The sequence below is a fragment of the Brachypodium distachyon genome, chromosome 5 (assembly GCF_000005505.3).
Source record: "Brachypodium distachyon strain Bd21 chromosome 5, Brachypodium_distachyon_v3.0, whole genome shotgun sequence".
In the NCBI taxonomy this organism is placed as follows: Eukaryota; Viridiplantae; Streptophyta; class Magnoliopsida; order Poales; family Poaceae; genus Brachypodium; species Brachypodium distachyon.
The window spans coordinates 14,822,855-14,843,566 of NC_016135.3; the positions used below are offsets into that span (position 1 = coordinate 14,822,855).

Genomic DNA, 20,712 nt, shown 5'->3' on the forward strand with positions numbered 1-20,712 from the left:
GTGTATAGCCGTATAGGCAAGCAAACGGAGGGCATTCTCAGTTCAATAACCGATCATTTCATTGCTCTCGAGACGAGAGTTCCGAAAGCTCAAAAGGTCATCAATACTTTCTTTTTCCCGAACCAAGCTAGCCATCAAAACTAGGATAGGAAAGCAGCAGATGGCCTACGAACAGTACCAGAGAGACAGCACGCCAAGTATCGCAAAGGAGCTCGCGAGTCGGCGGCTTGAGCATTCCACAAGTCCACCCACCCATCACGATTCACAACCGGACACCCAAGATGCCACGAACCTAATGTTAAGAGCAGCTTCGGAAGTTAAGAATCTAAACTCGTAACCACATTAGCCCCAGAAGCCTTCGTTGCTTTGCTCCTGTAGCTGCAGCCAGGGCACACGTACTTCTTCATTGCTTTCGCCATGGTCGGAGTCACCTGGACACACTTGCCGTGGAACCACCTTGTACAATCGTCGCAGAAAATCCAAAAGTGCAACTCGTCATCGCTGTAGGCCTCACAGCAAGCGGCACACTCGTTTGAAGCTTGATCATCACCACCTTCCCCTGCTTTGGCGCCATTCTCTTCCTCCAACGTCTGCAGGGCCTGCTTCACCGGCTTGCTGTTAGAGTTGGGTTTTCTTGGTGGCTGGAATGGGACGCATAATGAGTGGTCAAAAGCCTGTATTTTATATGGACAAGAAATAAGGCATGCCGTGTTCAGCTTTTGCTTACCTGGAAGCTAGACTTATTCTCGATGCTGCCATTGCAGACCTGTGATCGCTTCTTCTTATAGCTTTCTCTCACAACTTCGAAAGTAGTGGAAAAACTATTGATCATCCTGAAGAGCTCCGTCCTGAAAACAAAATCAATGTGCCACTTAAAAACGATATTCAAACTCCATGATAAAAATCTTTTCATACCAAACAAAACTCTGAACTCTGGATGCACCTTCTAGGCTTGCATAGAAATGACGTGGACCACAAATCAACTTTTGTTCAGAAGCAAGAACATAAATGAGACCATGTCAAATGAACCCAGAAACCAAATTAATACTATCAACAACAACAAATGATAAAGTAAGATCAATAAATCTGTTAGCACGAATTAAAGTGGAAGCAAATTGGTCCTCCAAATTTGGTTCTTCCAAAAGAACAAGCAGGAAGAATGTGGCGAAATCATCCTAGAAAAAGAATGCAAAATTAAAAAACATACTCCCTCCGTCCTGTTTTTGCAGAAGACAAATGAATACCCATATGGCCAGCAATGTAAGAATGGTAAATGTTGCCATCTACGCACCCTTGAAATGTGAAGAACAACAAATTTATCCAAGCATAGTGATAAACAGAAAATACTTTAGGAAAAAAAATACAATTGACCAATTAAAAGAAGATGCATTGGCGGAAGTAAGAACATCATAATAAACATGCTCGAATACATATGATATTTTTTGCAACAAGCAATAAAATAAATAAGAACACCAGTATCGATACTTTGCACCAAATATCCAACACCATCTCAAACAATATCCATTCTCAATACTGCTATGTTTGCCATTCTGGTCAGTTTTCTTCGTTCATAGATCATGCAATCAATAGAGGCTCTATTCAAGTAATGAAAATTGAAACATTTAACATAACACGTCCGCAAGTACATATTGTTGATTTACATGAAATGCAAAATATGTAACAACTCATTTTAGGTTATAAGAGAAATAGAATATTGAAACGGGGAAATGATTTGTTTATAGGATCCACTATGAGAGAGTGTATTATGAGTCTACCAAAAATATTTACTCTCTCCGATTCATTATAAGTGTCTCAGACTTAGTACAACTTTGCACTAAGTACAAAATCTAAGACACTTAATATGGATCAGAGGGAGTAGTAATTCATAGGTCTAATACCATGGCACTGGAACACTTACAAGTTCTCATTGAGATATTTCTGAATGAAATGAAATGTACGACTACGATGTTGAACATCTGTATGCATAGTAAATTGTAGATCAAAACATGAAATGTGTAACCCAACTATATTGAACCATCTACAGTAAAAAAAAAGATAGTAGCAAACCTGGCTTCTCTATCAAATGCAAGGCGACCAGCATGGTAAAATGCCATGGACATTAACCATGCATCACTATGAACAGCTATCAAAGATATCCAATCTTTCTTGGCTGTTCCATCACGAGCAAAGTTTATCCCACATACTGGCTCAGGAAGTATAGACGGAATTTTCTCGACCGGAAAATTCACTTTCCAGGTCCCATCAGGCAGTCCATAGAGGCACAAACCCGCTTTTTCTGAAAAAAACATCTTTAGTCAGATTTGTGTCTATGAAATGATAACCAGCCACATTCAACAAACTACCCAGGCCACAACATAACAAATGATGCACAAGATAGTATAGTTGCAGAGTGATTAATTAGAAGTAAACCCACAAAGAGATGAAAGCTGATGGTTGACAAACAGTACAGGGTACAACAAGAGACTGAGAGACTCAAACCAGCATGTCTGCAGCTCAAGTCTTTGACTACTCAAAGCTCAACACACAAGGTTCCAATTTACTCACATTGCTAGTTATTTCACGGTAGTTCCTCTACTGAATATAAGAATAAGTATATTTGGATACAAATATGTAAGCATAAGTGCTAGCTGCTAACGGTATCTTTTTGACGCAAACGACACGACGTGCTCTTTATATCAAGGGTGTGGCTATTTTTCAGTCGGTTGATTTTTAAGCAAAATGCCTTAAATCTCAATTGACGTATCAGAACCGTTAAGATCTGAGGGGCATCCCCACTCACCCCTCTCCCACATGCTATCGTTGGATTAAGATCCGACGGCCAAGCACGTCGACCAATAAAAAACAGGCAAACCCGTTATATCAAATGAGGTATTCAGCACCGAATTTTCTTTCTTTGACTGCTAACTGCTCTTCCACACTACATTTGACCCAAACTCTCGCAGTTCTCTCATGATGTAACTTCCTGACAATTAGATTTGATCTTACACATTAACAAATTTATGAGTCCAGTAATAGTTTATTGATCACCCACCGAATCCACTAATCTTACCAAATCAGCCATCCGCAGAAACTACATCAAGCACCACGAGAGCAACAAAAAAAAATAATACTCCCTCCGACCGGTATTACTTGTCTCAAATTTCCTCAAATATGGATGTATCTATGTGTAAAAAGCGTCTAGATACATGTAATATTTCGACAAGTAATTCCGGCCGGGGGGGAGTACTAACTTCAGGGAAACGACGACAACTACCCTACAACCACGGCTCTGCATCCAAATAACTGCTCCTATCGCCCCCAAAATCAACAACGGAAGGAAATAAGGCTCTGCGCCCAAATTACTACTCCTATCTTCCCCAAGAGCAACAACGGAACATCTAAAAAAAGATCAACAAAGGAAGCATGTAAGGGGACTCACCGGGGTCGCACTGCTCGTAGAACTCCGCCACATCTGCGGACCCACGAAACAAACAAACAAATAAAATCAACGGTCAGCGCGACAAATCCCCGCAAAAATACACACCCCGAGAGAGAGAGATGGAGAGACCTTCGGTGAGGGCCTTCACGATGCCGGCGCGGCGACCGAGGTATTGCCGGAAGACGTGATCGGGGGACTGCAATTTTGGGTGGATGGCAGCCGAGAGGACGCCGTCGTCCATCACCGCCACCCGGTCCACCCACGACTCGCTGGAGATTGGAAGGGGTTGTTGCAGGTGGCGAGTTTAGGGTTTTGGTGCTAGGGTAGGAGATGATTCGAACTCGAGGCCGGAATAGGAAATTGGAGCATTGGGAAAAATCGGTGACTTATTTTCGAGCCGTCGTGAGGGCTGAGGAAGCTCGATTTTTGAGTTCTCGAAGGTTTGGCGACGTGGGGCCGGGTCCTGGATGGAAGTTCACGAGTCGCATGTCAGAAGACCGGTCGTACGACTCTGGGTGGGGTGGCGCTTTTGATTGATGCTCAAAGATTTGGTTGGCAAGTAGCAACCTTTTCCGTCTCCATTCACAAATCTCGCTAATTTTTTGGCTAACTATAAGCCAATAAATTCTTAGTCAATTATTTAGCTGGTCAATGGTAGGCAAAAATAGACATGACATGCATAGGCAGAACCAAACACACCGTGACTCTTTTTATTGCACCTGGTCTCGTCTCTTGCCGGCGTATCTGGTCACCAAGACAACACGAAAACTGAAGCTTGTCTTCTTCGTGGTTCAGAAAACACACTTGACATGACATTTTTTACATTTACGTTTTGTTTTGCTACAATCATACCATCATTATGAAAGTAGTTTCTAACGGCTTTGGTCCCGCCACGTGACACTACCCGGATCCACGTGTTCTTAGTCGGTTTTGCTATTTCTTAGACGATCTATTTCTGTGTCGATGATAACAACATTTTAATTTAATTATTGAGATTCGTGTAAGATTAATGTAGATCCGATGGATAAGAAAATCTTCATTGACTATTTCTTAGTTCACTAAAAACACCATTTATATATATTAATATATCATATACTTCATTTGATCCATATTACTTGTCGCAGCTTTGGCAGGAGCGTTCCATTGTGTAGGTAGGTACATTCGTGTCTAGACAAAGCTGCGAGAAATAATATGAATCGGAGAAAAAAATATAGTGGGTCCATGCTAGCTCCACTGGCAGCCTGTGAGGCACTGCTACCTGCCGATGCCGGTAGAATCGCCGCTCTCTGCGATCATTCATAGCTATACAAGCTATGTACATGGCCCCGTCGTATGCAGATCGGCTATACACGCACCAAGGTAATTCAGTTCTGCCAGAGTAGCTATTGCCCAAGTAATATAAATCCAGCCAGTATCATTATGCACGTACTCATCAGTAGGAGTAGGCTGTCTAAAGCTCGGCTAGAGATCGAAGCTGTGGCTGTTGAAATGGAACACCGCTCCGGCGCGCCGCGGCGACCAACCAGTTTCTGCGGCCTGCATTCCCTCGCGACGAGCTGGCCTGCAGCCACGCCCCCCACCGGCGGCCCGCATACCAGCACGTCCATGTCCGCCGCCGCGCCCCCCTGCCCTCTTCGCGAACGCCGCAAATTCCGCTGCAACCCGACAATGGATCAAACACACCATGACACACGAGATATCAACAGTGCTGCACTTAGCAATTCAGGGTGTTTAAGCGCGTTTTACCTTGGAACTTCGGCCGGCACCCGTACCGCGTGCCGCCCCACGAGTGCAGCCGCTACGGCCACAAGGCCCCTTCGGCTACTGCGACAACACGGTCGCGGCGCCGTCGTGCGACTGCCTGGACGGCTTCGAGCCTGCCAGCCCTTCGGAGTGGAGCATCGGTAGATTCTCGCAGGGGTGCCGGCGCAAGGAGGAGCTAAAGTGCAGCGTCAGCGACGGCAAAGGCGACGATTTCTTGGCGATGCCGGCCATGAAGGCGCCGGACAGGTTCGTGTTGGTCCGGAACAGGGCCGCGGCGGCGTGCGCGGAGGAGTGCGCCCGGAACTGCTCGTGCATGGCGTACGCGCACGCCAACCTGAGCAGCAGCTCCAGGGCCAGGGGGGACACCACGAGGTGCCTCCTGTGGGCAGGGGACCTCATTGACGCGGAGAAGATCGGCAACGTTGCTAGCAGTAGCAGCGAGACGCTCTATCTCCGGGTTGCTGCCGCATGTAGCAATCGTCTTCTCCACTCACTTCAAAACAAAAAGAGTCGTATTCTGCACCGCAAATTATTCATGTGGAAGCAAATTGCAAATATTTGATCACGGTGAATTAGTAATGTAGCACCAAACTTATCATTTATTCATGTTGCAGAAACCACTGTAAATTCATACTCACCAAAGAAATGAAAACACTATACCAGCACACGTTTCAGAAATTTTGTCTGGTCGAACCCAGCAGGAACTCGGCCGGAATTTCATAGAAGAAAGCAAATATTTTAGTACGGAGTACATTGTAGGCATCTTCCTTCCTGAAGCCTAATGTTATCTAACAGGACTGTCCATTTGGTATCTCAAGATATCAGAGCACATACCTAAGTTCTCTGAATTATCATGTTTGAGTTAATTCTATGTATGACCAGTACGGCATAAATATGTAGGCAATGTTAGTATTTTTCACTTGGGAGAGTTAGATTGTCAAACAATTCGCAAATGGTGAATTATCAGTTCCAGAGACAGCGGTAGTGACCCATATATGATTACAATTATTATTTGTACCACATGCATTGTATGATATCTTTGACCCATTTCTGAAGGCATAAAGGAGAAGAATGCAACGAAAATTATATTGCCAGTTTTAGCAAGTATTTTGGTGCTCGCTTGCTTACCCGTTGTGCTATGGGTTTGTAAGTCTAAAGGTACAACATATTTTGCTGACTGCGACAGGCATATATAATATCCAATTTTACATTTTTCTCATGTTAGTTAAATACTTCATAATATTTTGGAAGCAGTCAATAAAAAGAAACGTGGCAATTTCAAGAGGTTAGTGCTAGCAGACTTGAACACTTCTGAAGGCCTTGGAACAGAAAGCCCAACTGAAGGTTTTGAATTTTCATTGATAAGCTTCAAAGATATTGCAACTGCGACAAGCAACTTCCACAGATCATATATGATCGGACAAGGTGGTTTCGGCAAAGTGTACAAGTGGAAATCATCTATCTTTCTATTCTAGTTCTTGATCGAGGCATATATAGAGTGGAATCTCATTCACTAGTACTTTAATCACAAAGGCAATGTTAGATGGTCGAGAAGTTGCTGTCAAGAGGCTCAGCAGGGATTCTGATCAAGGAATGGCAGAGTTCAGAAACGAGGTTGTTCTGATTGCCAAACTACAACATAGAAATTTGGTTAGACTTCTTGGTTGCTGCTTGGAGGGAGATGAAAAGCTGCTGATTTACGGGTACATGCCTACTAAAAGCTTAGATGCTCTCCTTTTCAGTATAATCAACACAACAAATTGGTTATTGATCATAAGATTTTTTTCCTTTGTAGACAGCACAGGAAAAACAATGCTAGATTGGCCAACACGGTTTAGGGTAATCAAAGGTGTTGCTAAAGGACTTCTATATCTCCATCAAGATTCAAGACTGAAAATAATTCATAGAGATCTCAAAGCAAGCAATGTTTTGCTGGATGAAGAGATGAGACCCAAGATAGCAGATTTTGGTATGGCAAGGATGTTTGGTGACAACCAACAGAAGGCAAACACCAAGAGGGTCGTCGGAACATAGTAAGTGATAACTTCCATGAATTTAGCACACAATTGAACCTGGATTATAGAAAAATAACTGGCATAAAAAATCAACAGCGGGTATATGGCTCCTGAGTATGCAATGAGAGGCATATTCTCTGCCAAATCAGACGTGTACAGCTTTGAGGTTGTAAGTGGCATGAAGATAAGCTCTACTGACTACATGATGGAGTTTGAAAATCTCATTATCTATGTGAGTATAAGTTTTTTCTAAATTGGCACAAGTAAATAAAACAAAAAAAATCCAGAACCTCAGTTGCTGTCTCCATTGGTTTATTCAGGCATGGAACCAATGGAAGGAAGGGAAGACAAATGATTTAGTAGATTCTAACGTTGTGGAGAGCTGCATACCAGATGAAGCTTTGCTCTGCGTCCAACTGGGGCTCCTATGTGTGCAGGACAACCCCAACGATCGGCCACCCATGTCGTCAATCGTGTTCATCTTGGAGCATGGAAGCGCCACCCTTCCCATCCCGAATCAACCTGTATATTTTGCCCATACAAATAATGAAGTAGAGCACGCAACAAGCTCAAAGAACAACCTGACTCTTATGGTTCTAGAGGGAAGATAGGCCAGTATTTCGTTTTACAGACATTACAAGTGATTATGTAAATGAGATAGATGCATGAGTGGTTGGTAATGAAAGTGCATTCCATTTCCAGCTCCATCATTCATGTTGCCAACTGGAGCATTCTTTTCTATTTTAACTATTCATGCTGCTAACAGCTGATGTAATGATAGTAGAATGGAAGACCCTTGCCCTTCATTTCATATTTGCATTTAGGTCTGAACAAGAACTAGAAGTGCGTCGTGTGCATGTTTCGACACATGAATCAACGAATCCTCTGCTAGCTGCTCCAGTTGTCCAGATTCTAAAGTAAGCCAAAAGCAACTAGCGACCCAAGCCAAGCTTAGTTCTCAAATTGTTTTTGACTTCGTTAAAAATTCCTTTGCCTGAAAAATTGAAACCGGAGAACTCCTTGCTAAATTCATATATGAATGGTAGGAATTTGAGAATATGAGGATAACTGAAATCCAAAGTGGCAAGCACCGTGCACAAGAGAATTTGTAATAACAATCAAATGTCCTTGTCTGCAAGCCTAGCAGGTTAATCAGCAGTTCAACACTTGATATATCATTTCCACTACCTCATCATACACTTTATTGGAGGTGAAATTCAGAAAAGTGAGCAACATTCTAAAATTGAAACATAACACTTCCAAAAACATATAGCAGAATGACCATAAAATTTAAGGAAATTTTGACATGTCTTAGAACTACCGCTGAAATCTGACCTAGGCAAAATGAAAAACAAATGGTAACTACTAATCAAACACTCAAATATCCTTGTCTGCAAGCCTAGCAGGTTAATCAACACTACATATTATTTCCACTTCCTCATCATACACTTTTTTTTTATCGGAACCTCATCATGCACTTTATTGGAGGTGAAATTCAGAGAAGTGTGCTACGCTCTAAATATGAAACAGAACACTTTCAAAGACATAGTAGAATGAGCATAAATTTTTCAGAAAATTTCTACATGCCTTAGAAATAGCGCTGAAATGTAACCTAGGAAAAATGAAAAAAAAAACTAACCTAGGCAAAATGAAAAAAAAGGATAAGTACTAAGCAAGCCCAGAGACAAAGCAAAAAATTGGGCTGGTTGATCTCTTCGTGTACGAGCCTATAGCCATCTTACGAATGCTGATTTTAGACACTTTGATTTAGCTAATATGTACCGACGCATTTTTTTTACGCATAGTATGATCAGTAGCAGGGTTTTGGTTACCGCCGGCCCAGTAACCACATCCCCCAGCCCCCCGCGAGCACGGGGAAATAGGTCATCAGACAAGAAAATCTTTTTTCTTTTAATTTTAAATCTAAGCCATGAATTAACATGTGAACCTCAATTTAGGAGTGATCACTCCCTCCACTGTACTACAGTTTTATTTATGATATTACATACAGATACATGCCGTACATAATCATCTTTAAAAAATTGAATTTAAAATTTGATTATAAAATCCCGTCCGGTAAATGGCCGGGTTGTCTAGTTACCGCAAATCCCAGTTCCCCGGAGAAATAGGGGATCTGGTAGCCAAAACCTTGATCAGTAGCACTAAACAACATATATGTACGTAAGGTGAAGGTTTGCCAAAATATGAGCTGTGCTAGCATACAGAGAAAGTGCAAAAAGAAAAGCACTCACCGGAGCTAGGACCTCCTCTAGTGCTGTGGGAATGCGCCTCGAGCATAGCTGCCGAGCCGACGATACCGTTGTCCTGGGTGAGGCCGCCCGTCGAGCACCTGGTAGGCAACAGACAGGTGATGTCGGTGGCATCAAATGACGTCGACGCAGTTGCGGCTGTTAGGAGGGTGGTGGTGCTGCCCCTGCCCTCGTGTAGGCCGCGACTATCTTCAACTTGGACATGGCGTTCTCACCAGCGGAAAGCGTGATGAATGGCAGCTCCTATACGGCGATACCATTTTGTTCCGTGACTCCGTCCCTTCTCTATTACTAAAATCTCAACAAATGGGATACCTGGTAGTATGAAGATCCAATCGAGGTGCCGAGGAAGAAGGAGATAGAGGAATTTCTAGAAGGTTCTAGAGAGATTACGGATTTAGGGAGGCGAAGGAGACAGGGAAGAAGGCAGAAGCCTCTTCTTTTAGGCAACCCATGCCGGGTTCAGCTTCTTTCAGAATCCGCCGCCGTGTATATTCTGTTCAGTACATGGGCCTGGCCGCATCTCTTGTTGGCACTAGCTAGTGGCGTGTATGCTCGCCTGCGCACCGGATCAAAAAACACGAAACAGAAACCCGTCTTCGCGGTTGATGAAGCAAAAGTGACACAGGCACTTGACCTGATAATCTGAAAAAACGGACACCTGAGCTGACACCATTTACGTTTACATGTTTTTTTTTGCTAAGATCATTCGTACAAGCATATGTACATGGACCCCGTGACGCCACGACGGGGCGCAACATCGCCGCACCACCGATATGCGTGTAGGGAGGCGGGGAGTAGTCGTATGCACATCGGCTATACACGCGCGCAGTAGCATAATTACCGTTCTGCCGAGAACTAGCTAGTGCCCAGTATCCAGTATCACTATGTACGTTTTTTTTTTTTTTGAGGAATCCACTATGTACGTATTCATTAGTAGCTTGGCTAAGCTGAGCTAGAGGTCGAAGCTGTGGCTGTTGAAATGGAACACCGCACCGCCGCGGCGACCAACAAGGTTCTGCGACCTGCACTCCCTCGCCACGCTGGCCTGCAGCCCCGGCGGCCCGCACACCAGCACGCCCACGTCCGCCGCCGCGCCCCCTGCCCGCTCCGCGAACGCCGCGAACTCCGCTGCCACCCGACAATGGATCATCAAACACACAATGAGACACGAGACATCAGCAAGTGCTGCAGCTAGCAATTCAGGGTGTTTAAGCGCGTTTTAGTTTACCTTGGAACTTTGGCCGGCACCCGTACCGCGTCGTCCGCATCGCGGCGAGGCTGGCCGCCGACGCGTCGGCATCGGCATCGGCTCCACCGTCCGCGTTCGCCGTCTGCTCTACCGCTGTGGCGGCCGCGCCGGGGCCGGCGTCGTCCCAGCGTTCGTCCTGCAGCCTGCGGCGCTCGGAGAGGTGCCAGAGGAGGACGACGAGGCCGCCGGGGAGCGCGACGCCGGCGGCCATGGACAGCAGGAGCAGGAGGCCCAGCTGCCACCAGGCGTGCACGCCGAAGCGCTGCACGTAGTACACCTGCGCCAGCGCGTACGCCAGGACGGAGCCCACGGTGGACGCCGCGAAGTACATGCCCGCCCAGAAGTTGTCCCCCGTGCCCACCAGCCCTGACATGGCCACGCCGTTCTTCACGAACATGCCTGCAGAGAGCTTCTGGTCGCCCCCCAAAATGCCATCTTCCTGCGATATAATTACCGTGGAATCATTGAATGAGCAAATGTTTGTTGTCGTTGGATCAAGCATCAACTAATGGAGAATTAATCCAAGTGTTTTCGTACCAATGGTGGCTCGGATTCTTGCGTGACAAAGGCCTGGATGTCCAGATGCAACTTGTCGGAGACGGATGAGGTGATGGACTGCGCGTCCACGGCCGACAGCAGAGAGAGCTCCGTGGACTTCTTAACTGACCAAAGGACCAGCACGTTCCTGGGCGCGCATGGCATGCCTTGCTCGATCCTGTGGATTATGTCGCTCAGGATCGCCAGGAACGGCGATATGCCGATGCCTCCCGCCACCAGGATGAGATTCTCGTACCTGAAAAACACGCAAAAATCGCTTCAACATTTCCCATCGATGTCAAACAAATTCGCTTTAATATCAGAAAAGAAGATTCAGACAAACTCACGTCAGGTGGTACGGTGATTCATGCCCGTACGGCCCTTCGATGCTGGCGGTGATGCGGCCGGTTTGCGACCGACCAGAGTCGTCATCGCTCCCGTTGGTCTGCTCCTGGACGTCCGTGATGATGCTCTTCAGCTTGTCAGTCCATTCTCCAAGAACCTTTATGAGGATCGACATGTGGTACCTCCCATCCATGGGGCTGGACGACACGCTGAACGGGTGCCACTGCAAGAACGACAGCTCGCGCACTTGAACGAAGATGAAACTCAGAGCATTGTAACGAAGACCTGCACAAAACAAGCACACACAATTAATTGTGATATTGTGACAACATGAACCAAACACTTGCGGATACAATAATGCATGAAATGAGGGGATCGATCTTGACGTACTTGGTGGCTTTGAGAAGACGAGCTCCACCGTTCCACACGGGCGGCAGGCGGCGGAGACGATGTCGACTTTGGCCCTGGATTGCCAAAACCTGAGGAAGCGGTCGAGCATGAATAGGAAGACGGCGCCGGCCGAGATGCTGAAGACGAAGTTGCCGACATGGAGCGCCAGGAACACGACGAAGATCACGTAGAGCTGGTGGGTGTAGAAGAAGAGCTCGAAGAACCTCTTCCTTACCGGGTGAAGCGACGTTCCCCACATCAGAAGGCCGGCTGCCAAACTGATCACGCCGGGTAAATTCGCCACTCCGATTTCCTTCCATTGGATCATCTGTCAAGAATGTCGAGTATATCCTTCAGTCCAAATTTGCACACCATTTTTTTTCAGGTCTATGTAGTTCGGTCATATTTGCTGCGTCTATTATATATTCTCAGCATATTGTGATTGGCAGTTGCAAGTATTTTTATCCTGAACTGATCTGAATCATTTTGCACTTACCTCTGCAATAAGGCGCCCCTCGAGGGACCATGAGATCACATAGCACAAGCCGTGCAATGTAAAGAGAGCCATTGTGAGATGCCCGAGCCAGACATGGTATCTAGTAGCATGCTCAAATGGAATATCGATAAGCCGGAGAAGAACCGATCCCCTCGAGACAGGCAGGAACAGGAAGATCATGCAAAACAACCCAACTGATCCGAAACGGAGGCCGATGACAGCCAGTATCAACTCACTGCAAGGCAAAGCTTACACTATCTTAGAACTGTGTTGAGACTTGAGAAGGCAATCAATAATATGTGTTACAGTATTTGTTTCAGCATCATCATCAGTACTTACTAGTAGCTGCTAACTGAACATTCTGAATCAGTTACAGAATAACAGGGTATCATCGCAATTCAATATCAATATTGATTTGACATAAGCAAAGAATGAATTTAAGTTGCTGAACTAGATTGGTGTGTATAGTTTAAAATTCCAGGCCAACTACTCCGTCCTTCGTCTACAGCAATCTTTTCTGGACATACTAACTTCAGTTACTTTCAACTAAAGAATAATTCAGAGTTCAGACTCTTATTGTCTGGACAATGATAAATATTCAGAATAGTTCAGAATATTCTCATTATTTAGTTTCTCAAGCTCATAACGGTAAAGATAACTGCAGGAATTTCTTTGTCAGCACAACTAAAAAACATACCTGCTAGTGCTGGATGGCAAGCCAGCTTTTGAGACGAGGCTCACGCTCTCCACGACGTAGTAGGTCATCGAGTAGGCAACATAAACGATGAACAGGACAATCCCGATAAATTCAACTGCAGAGATAACCCCGAACGGACCATCGACGAGAACAGGAAAAGTCCAGAGACGGAAACTCAGTGACCTCAGCTTCTTCTTTCTGGTGACAGAAAGCAATCAAGTAAAGATGAGCTGCCGGCAGCATGAAGCAGGCCACTCACATAGCAATCTAAGGAAAAAAATACGTGTTTGCTATGCTCTGAAGTTCTATGGTGGGTTAGGATTGTATCCATCGTGATCTTTTTTTTTATATCAGAATGAACACCTTAAGAGAACTGGACTATATGGCAACGTTGGTAAAATTATGCAGAGAATTCTAGGTACATGAATCAACAAGAGGCACTCAGTTCGCCGTTAAATTCAGGAAAAGAAAATGACCCATCTGAATTCCTACGATTTATCGAGTTAAAATCCCTAGATAATGAACCGAAACCCACAAAATTCCGACAAATTCCCAGAATTTACATCATGAGAAATACTTACTCGATATGATCATTAGGGAAGGCGGCGATGTACACATAGGCAAGAGCCGCAACGATCAGAATCGGCGCGCTGAAGGCAAGAAAAACGGTCCCTGCAAGAACCAAGAAGAGGAAAGGGGAAATAAAGAACCCCAATTACGGCCAGAGCGATCAATTCCCGCACCAACTTTCCCCTGCTTCTACGGAGAGAAGAGAAGGGAGCAGAAAGCCAGAAATCCTTCATGACCGCGTACCGGTGATGCCGAAGAGGGACTGCTTGGTGACCCCCGCCCACTCCTGGAACGCGGCCTGCACGGGCTTCGTGGGGTAGAAGAAGATCCCTCCGGCCCAGGTGAGGAACACCGCCCACATGAGGAACTTGAGCACGGACCTGGCCAGGGACGGCAGCAGAGCAGGCGAGCCCTTGGCCCCGGCGGCATTGCCGCCGTTCTGCAGGAGCGGCTCCCGTTCTTGGGCCATGGCAACACAGTTAAACCAGACCGGTGGGAGAAGAGGAGAACGTCTTGAGGTAACTGTACGGTGGATGGTGAATTTATACCGTCCAGAGCTGGCGAGGGTATCGTGAGTACGAGGCTGGCAGCTTGATTAGTTGTACCGGCGGTGACCGCGATGGATGTGGGGAGAAGGTGCACACGAATGTTGTAGTGTGGATAATACTATTGCGAGTTGCCTGCTCGTCGTTAATGGCCGGATGAGTGGAGTGGAGAGGCCGAGTGAGTGAAACGGAGGCGTTGTTCAATCCCCGGTGGTTGCAGTCTCTGACGGAGGAGTGTGCTAGCCCGGGGCGTAGGCCACGCAACTAACGTGTGCTTGGGAAGACCCTTGCAACGAGAAAGGACCAGATTCGGTGATGCACCTCAGTGCAGTGGGCTGTAATCTCCAGCGGGCTCGCCTAAAGGCCCCCAAACCATAAATGGGACGTCGGTGCCTAAAAACCCATCCAGCTCACCCCCGAAATTAAAAAAAATAGTCAGTCAGGACCAAGAATTTAGCTGACGCCCACAGGCCGCTTCCTACTCACACGGAGGCTAGCGGGACGCCGGCTGAAGTTGAAAAGCAGCGCGAGCCGCCACTGTTGGTGAGACAAACCAAATATAGGGGTCGATGTTTTGGAGGGGTGCGGCCCGGTGCCGCTCCACCCAAAACGAATTGTTTGCGCCGGCGCCTCCCCATATGGCCATGCGCCGGATGCGATATGCGGGGACGAGTGGAGATGCTCTAAACCTGTTTCATTTCGTATATCCGTTGTCATTATTTACTGTTTATTTTTAGCAAACAGCGAAACGTTTGTTCATATGTTTACATGGAGATTTCTACAAGAATCCTCGCTGCGCTCAAGCAAACCGACACATGGGATTTGCGAACTGAAGGGCTGATGCAAAGCAAATCACCCTGGCAAAGCCAAAAAATAAAAGCAAAGCAGTCCACTCAATCCATCATAGAAATTCGAAAGCTTGTCAAAGAAACAAGAAGTACTCCTACGTCCTTAAAAAATTGAAGTAAAAGAAATGAAACTCCGTCTGTTTTCTATTTGAAAGTTTGTCCAAAACAGTGGAAGTTCCATTCTAGGAAATTTGGAAGTTTTTGCCAAAAAAAATTGGTTGCCCGTCCAAAATTATGATAGTTTTGTCGATAAGTATAGAAAACTTATCCACGAGAGTCTGAAAGTTTGTCAACAATTGTCAAAAAGTTCAACCACGACTTTAAAATTTCACTAAATAAAATTCAATACAAAACCAATTGATGAAACTTCATAGAAACATTTACTCCCGTTCGGAAAGGTTATAATAACCATGTACACTAACTGTTCACTGGACGGTTATAAAAAAAGGATTTTCGTACACAATGAAAAAATCACTCATAGTGAAACATAATGCCATTTAGTTTTTTAAAACACTGGCCTGCAAGACAAAGCAATAAAGTAATTTCACAACGTCTTTCCCATGGGAAAAAATGCAAGCTACCACCCTTGAAGTAGTTTGGAAAACCTGAAGAAAAAAGGTGTTCCAACAACCAGAATCAAATAAAAAACATGTCATGCATGATACAAAACTTAATAGATTTAAAACAAACAGAAAAATACACATATATCATTAGATTCCCAACTAGCATAACAAAACAAGATAATTATTCATACAAACTAACACTTCTGACTAGCAGTTCTCCAAACACTGACAAGATACATACTAGTAATTGTCCACGAGACAACAAACTACTTAAAATGCATAGACATCGGCTTCTTCAATTCCTCTCGCTTTGATAATCTCAATGTCCAACATGATGCACGGTTCTTCTTTCCCAATCTTGATGAGAACTGTGCTGCCAGCATTGATCCCGAAATACCGATGTAAGTCCTTCCACACACCATTGATCACTGTCTTCATTGATTTGCCGGAGATGTATGAGCCAGTCATCGAGATCGCAAAATCCCTAAAGTGAAATATAACAAGACCATGTGTTGGCAGTTCAAGCCAAAAAGTCACATATGATGGGATCACCTACAAAAAACACATCCTAGGTTAGCTCTTCAAAAACAATAAGGCGTAGAAAAATTATACTGCTTCCTACGACTGCTATAAAATAAATTAAAAACATGTGATTAAAAAAGAAGAAGTGAAATAACATAAATAACATGATAATACTTGTAATTAATACCCTACAAGAATAAAAGAAAAGTGTACTAACCAAGCACCCAGATGCAATGTCTGCAGCTGTCATCTTGTGAGCAATGTAAAAATGGTCTTGATAGTCTTCGGTAAACTCTCTCGTTGACAAAGATTGCGCTATTTTTCCAACATCACCCTCACTCAAAGATGCCATGTCTGTGAAGATGGTGCCATGTAGCTTGTGCCGCTTCCAATCATTCATTTCGTGAATAGCTGAAAAACATATGAGAAAAATAACAAAATAAATTTTAACAAATTAATCCACAAACATGTTACGCAAGTTAAAATGGTAAATGAAAAAAATGTAACAAAGGAAACGTACTAGGTATATATGACATGGATTTTTGCACTTTATTCTCATCAGACACAGTAACATCAAACATGCAGCCAAAAGCATTTGTGGAGAACAAAACTACATCACCATCCTCAAGCTTGTACACTTTTGCGAAACTCCTCCAATATGCTCCACAAAGAACGGTGGTAACATTATTCCTGTGGATGTACACATCAAACTTAAACCCGCCTGAGTTCATAACTAGAAAGCTTGCAGCAAAATCATTCAATCGCTCTCTAAAATAGCAAGGCACAACCTACAGAAAAAAAGATCGCACAAAAAATGAAACCACATGAAAAAAAAGGACACAACAAAATCATCGAAAAAGCAAAACAAGAATATGATAATGAGCACATACCACATGGTCTTCAAATGCTTGTGTCATGGTCACACTAAAAGAAAACAAGCGGTGGTTGGACCAACGGCAAGAGCCACCCACATTGAGACAGATCGAGCACCGCTTGTCCATTGCCTACCAAAAAAATGATGTTTTTAGCGTTACTCAGTCAGTCTGCTTGCTCAATAAAGAATACGCCGACATTATACGGGTGTCTGCTAGTTAGATAGTATTGAACGTGCAACTAGTATCCCATGTGGGTTTTGATGTCTGATGGCAAACGATTAAGGGTATAACTGATTTATGAAGTGCATTATAACGGTTAGGTACCCAAAAGGTTAAAGACTATGCTTGGCGACCTCCCAAAGGAAAATGATCAAAGGATCAGATTTCATTTGTTTACTCTCTACTTTATATGGTGAAACCATTGATAGGAAGCTCTACAATATGGAGAAGGGACAAGCAAAGTTTGACAAACCTATCCCTCAAAGTTTCTAGCCATTATCCACAACCAATGATAGGGAAAAACATATTTTTCAGGACCTCCGAGGGTTTGGGCTTTCTTCGGATATCCTTTGTTATTCCTAAAGGAGCATGGAATTTTTTCAGATATCTGGACTCCCAACCTGAAGGATATGGTAAAGTGCTCCCAGATCCACTCAGTAACGGCTTGATTTGCAGATCGGGGTACACGCATGTCCCCATTCATTCCAGTTACCCAACACTGAACAACCACAGTTGAGCTATACATTTCAGATCCAAACAAAGAACACCAAGAGACTTTTACCCTCTCAAGAACTCTAAATCGAGAATCTTGTGAGGGAGAAGAGAGGTTGGAGTGATATTTCATATCCAAATCGAGCAATATTTGTTACCCTCTCTGAGATTTTCATCGTGCTTGTTACTCTTTAATTTGGAGGGTCCTAGACAGTTGGAGTCACCCGAGAGCATTCAAGCTTGTGCATTTGCCCCGTGGAGTTTGTCAAGGTCAGGTTCCACCTCTTAAAGGAAAGGGAGGAATGCCCCTAATGACCGAGGGCTTGTGCCTCAAAGGTGTGTGGCTTGAAATAGAGGTTTGGCCGTACTATCTTTGCTAATGGTGCCACATCACGGAGACGTATAATTGCCCTCAATAATTTGAACTCCGAGATCAAATCATTGTCAGTGGCTCTGGATTTGTTTGCTCTTTCCTATCCTTTACTTACTCCAAGCTTCCTTTGTGTTGTTTCATCTTTGGGTTTGTGGTAGTACTGCTCATCTAGGACCGTTCACGTAGTTGCATATCTAGACAACATTATTCTAATTCAGTTTAGCCTTTAAAAAAGGTTCAACTTGGTTAACATTAGGATTAATTTGATATGTGCCATTGCAATTTTGTCCTATTTGAAAAACTGACATTACAACTTTGCACTTTGGAAAAACGCCATTGCAAAAATCTAGCATATTTTGGTAGATGCCATTACAGATACTTAAAAACGAAATACCTTGTCATATATGGCCATATTCGCCTTGTAAATACAGATGTATGGTATGGACTTGAAGCCATGCATGCTAGGTCAACCAGACACGCTAGGCCTGACGAATCTTCTTCCTCCTCTCTCCTCGACTCTTTGTCGCCTTCTCAGCTTCGTGCATGTGTCCGGTCAAGGCCAATCCATGACATAAAGCAGATCCATAAAGTACATCCGTATATACAATATGAATACAGCCACATACGGCAAGGTATTTCGGTTAAGTAGCCGTAATGGCATCTTCCAAAATACTCTGAATTTGCAGTGGTATTTTTTGAAAGTGCAAAATTGTTGTGGCATTCTCAAATAGGCCAAAATTGCAACGACATATATTGAATTAAACCTAATTTTTTTAATGGACAACCTATATATTGAATTGAACCTTACTCAAATGAACACACACCCACCTCTAGGTTGGCATCTCTGATCCTTTGTATGCACCCTAGACATACTAATTGCAAGAATTTATCAAAATTTAATTGAACATGTAAAAATGATCATTACTCAAATGATTAGAAACACATATAAAATCTTGCACAATTAAATGAACAAGAACACAAAAAGATAAAAACACATATATAACACACTAGCTGACACATGTAGAATAAAATTAAAAAAGAGACATCATAACCCCAACCAAGTGACCAACCAAATCATAGAATTGTCTAAAAAGTGGCACTCATCTGCAAAAACAACAGCAACATACCAATTCAAGAATTCCATCACAAATATACACCCGCTGCGTACCAGTAATTTAGTGAGAAAAAGACATTGTAGATTAGGTAAAGAACACATCAATCAACCCCATCATACTAAAGAGACAGAAAAAGTCTCTATACATCATCATATGACGCAAATACAAACATAAATGTGCGAAGGAAAGCACCCATAATGGCGGTGAAGCATGTGGAAAACTAACCCCAAGCAAGGAAGCCCTCAGGACGGATATGCGTGAAACAAACGACCGGCGGGGAAGACCGTCAGAGATGGCGGCGGAGCAAAAGAAACTGCTTGGGATCAGCGGGCGAAGAAGACGAAGAGAACAACATAGGTCTAGATCTAGATCGAAAACCGTCGCTTGCCTTTTTATATCACTATATCTTTCTCTCTAAAGATTCACGCGACGGCCCATTAATCTGCACCGCGGCCCACTACAAAAAGACCACCACCATCCCGTCCTAGCCTGCTCGCTAGACACAACTAGATACAAGCGACATAACACAATCCCATGTGAACACACACGAATCTCAAAAGTTTGCAAATTGCTGGATGAGTAGGTTGACCAAGGAATAGAAAATATATTACTAATAAAAATAGTTGCGGTCAATATTGATCTCATGTCTAAGGTTGGTGAAACCTAGACGTAAGGGACAGCGTTGAAATATATTCTCGACCTTTCCCTAACAGCCACACACTTTGGGTGAACATTTAGGTTCACCGATTCAGTACCGACTCCTGCAACCATATATCCTTGCGGCAGAAAGTTGCAAGCCTTGGGAGGAAGTCCACTATATATTTGCCTTGTAAGTCGTAACACTAAAGGATCCAAGGTATTCTTCTCATAACATCCACACGACAAGTTTCGAACCACCACGTCCTCCCCTCCTAGCTATAGTTGGCTAAGATTGATGATGCCTCTAACGAGTGGAAATTAGATGTAGAAGTGTCGCCATCATCCAATCTAAAACGAACCGAAAGCAACAGTTTCTCAGGAGTCATGCATCAAAAATAGGAAGGCATCACATTAACATCCACCACGACGTCATCTACGACGGAGATTGTGCCAGTGGGTGCTACTGGGGATCTAAAACCTGTAGTTACCTCGATCTGCTCCTAATAGCTAACCATATACGTAGCATGACACCTCTACCTAGGCTAATCTGGACGATCCAATCCACACATGCCACTCTACCACCAATAACCTATGTTGTCTCTATAGGCCATTGCCCGATCCTACCTACAAGTTCATATAATAAAGAGCCTATCCTATTTACAGGGGAGCATCGCTATGTAAGAGCATCTCCAGCCGCACCCCCCATTTGGCGTCCGGCGCGACTGATTTTTAGGCTGTTTGGGGGG

At 44.2% G+C, this 20,712-nt stretch overlaps 2 protein-coding genes and 1 pseudogene across 5 annotated transcripts; 1 reads left to right on the forward strand and 2 right to left on the reverse strand.

Annotated features, from left to right (window-relative positions):
- Nucleotides 1–37: 37 nt before the first annotated feature.
- Nucleotides 38–3,975, reverse strand: LOC100825778 (PHD finger protein ALFIN-LIKE 4). 4 transcript variants are annotated; one of them, XM_014896191.2, is made up of 6 exons: nucleotides 3,569–3,975; nucleotides 3,440–3,472; nucleotides 2,068–2,296; nucleotides 944–946; nucleotides 728–848; nucleotides 38–599 (listed from the first exon to the last, which is right to left on the reverse strand). In XM_014896191.2, the coding sequence occupies exons 1-6, from the start codon at nucleotides 3,678–3,680 to the stop codon at nucleotides 318–320; spliced, it is 780 nt and encodes a 259-aa protein (XP_014751677.1). In that variant the 5' UTR covers nucleotides 3,681–3,975; the 3' UTR covers nucleotides 38–317. The 4 variants fall into 4 exon arrangements, with proteins under 4 accessions (XP_014751677.1, XP_014751676.1, XP_010239951.1 ...); XM_014896190.2 differs by having other exon boundaries at nucleotides 38–641; nucleotides 3,569–3,964; XM_010241649.3 differs by lacking the exon at nucleotides 944–946 and having other exon boundaries at nucleotides 3,569–3,967.
- Nucleotides 3,976–4,703: 728 nt separating this feature from the next.
- On the forward strand, nucleotides 4,704–7,925 carry LOC104581273 (annotated as a pseudogene).
- Nucleotides 7,926–10,134: 2,209 nt separating this feature from the next.
- LOC100826093 (ferric reduction oxidase 7, chloroplastic) lies at nucleotides 10,135–14,491 on the reverse strand. The gene is made up of 9 exons (XM_003579783.4): nucleotides 14,019–14,491; nucleotides 13,787–13,877; nucleotides 13,206–13,403; nucleotides 12,509–12,743; nucleotides 12,013–12,340; nucleotides 11,625–11,907; nucleotides 11,278–11,533; nucleotides 10,720–11,179; nucleotides 10,135–10,619 (listed from the first exon to the last, which is right to left on the reverse strand). The coding sequence occupies exons 1-9, from the start codon at nucleotides 14,242–14,244 to the stop codon at nucleotides 10,444–10,446; spliced, it is 2,253 nt and encodes a 750-aa protein (XP_003579831.1). The 5' UTR covers nucleotides 14,245–14,491; the 3' UTR covers nucleotides 10,135–10,443.
- Between the last annotated feature and the right edge of the window lie 6,221 nt (nucleotides 14,492–20,712).

Coding starts and splice junctions, on each gene's coding strand:
- LOC100825778 (XM_014896190.2), bottom strand. CDS start 3,680: ATGGACGACGGCGTCCTCTCGGCTGCCATCCACCCAAAATTGCAGTCC. Junction 2,297..3,439: donor CTACGAGCAGTGCGACCCCG/GTGAGTCCCCTT, acceptor TGTTTTTTTCAG/AAAAAGCGGGTTTGTGCCTC. Junction 642..727: donor AGAATAAGTCTAGCTTCCAG/GTAAGCAAAAGC, acceptor GTCCCATTCCAG/CCACCAAGAAAACCCAACTC.
- LOC100826093 (XM_003579783.4), bottom strand. CDS start 14,244: ATGGCCCAAGAACGGGAGCCGCTCCTGCAGAACGGCGGCAATGCCGCC. Junction 13,404..13,786: donor TTCCCTAATGATCATATCGA/GTAAGTATTTCT, acceptor TTCTGTCACCAG/AAAGAAGAAGCTGAGGTCAC. Junction 12,341..12,508: donor AGGGGCGCCTTATTGCAGAG/GTAAGTGCAAAA, acceptor CATTCTTGACAG/ATGATCCAATGGAAGGAAAT.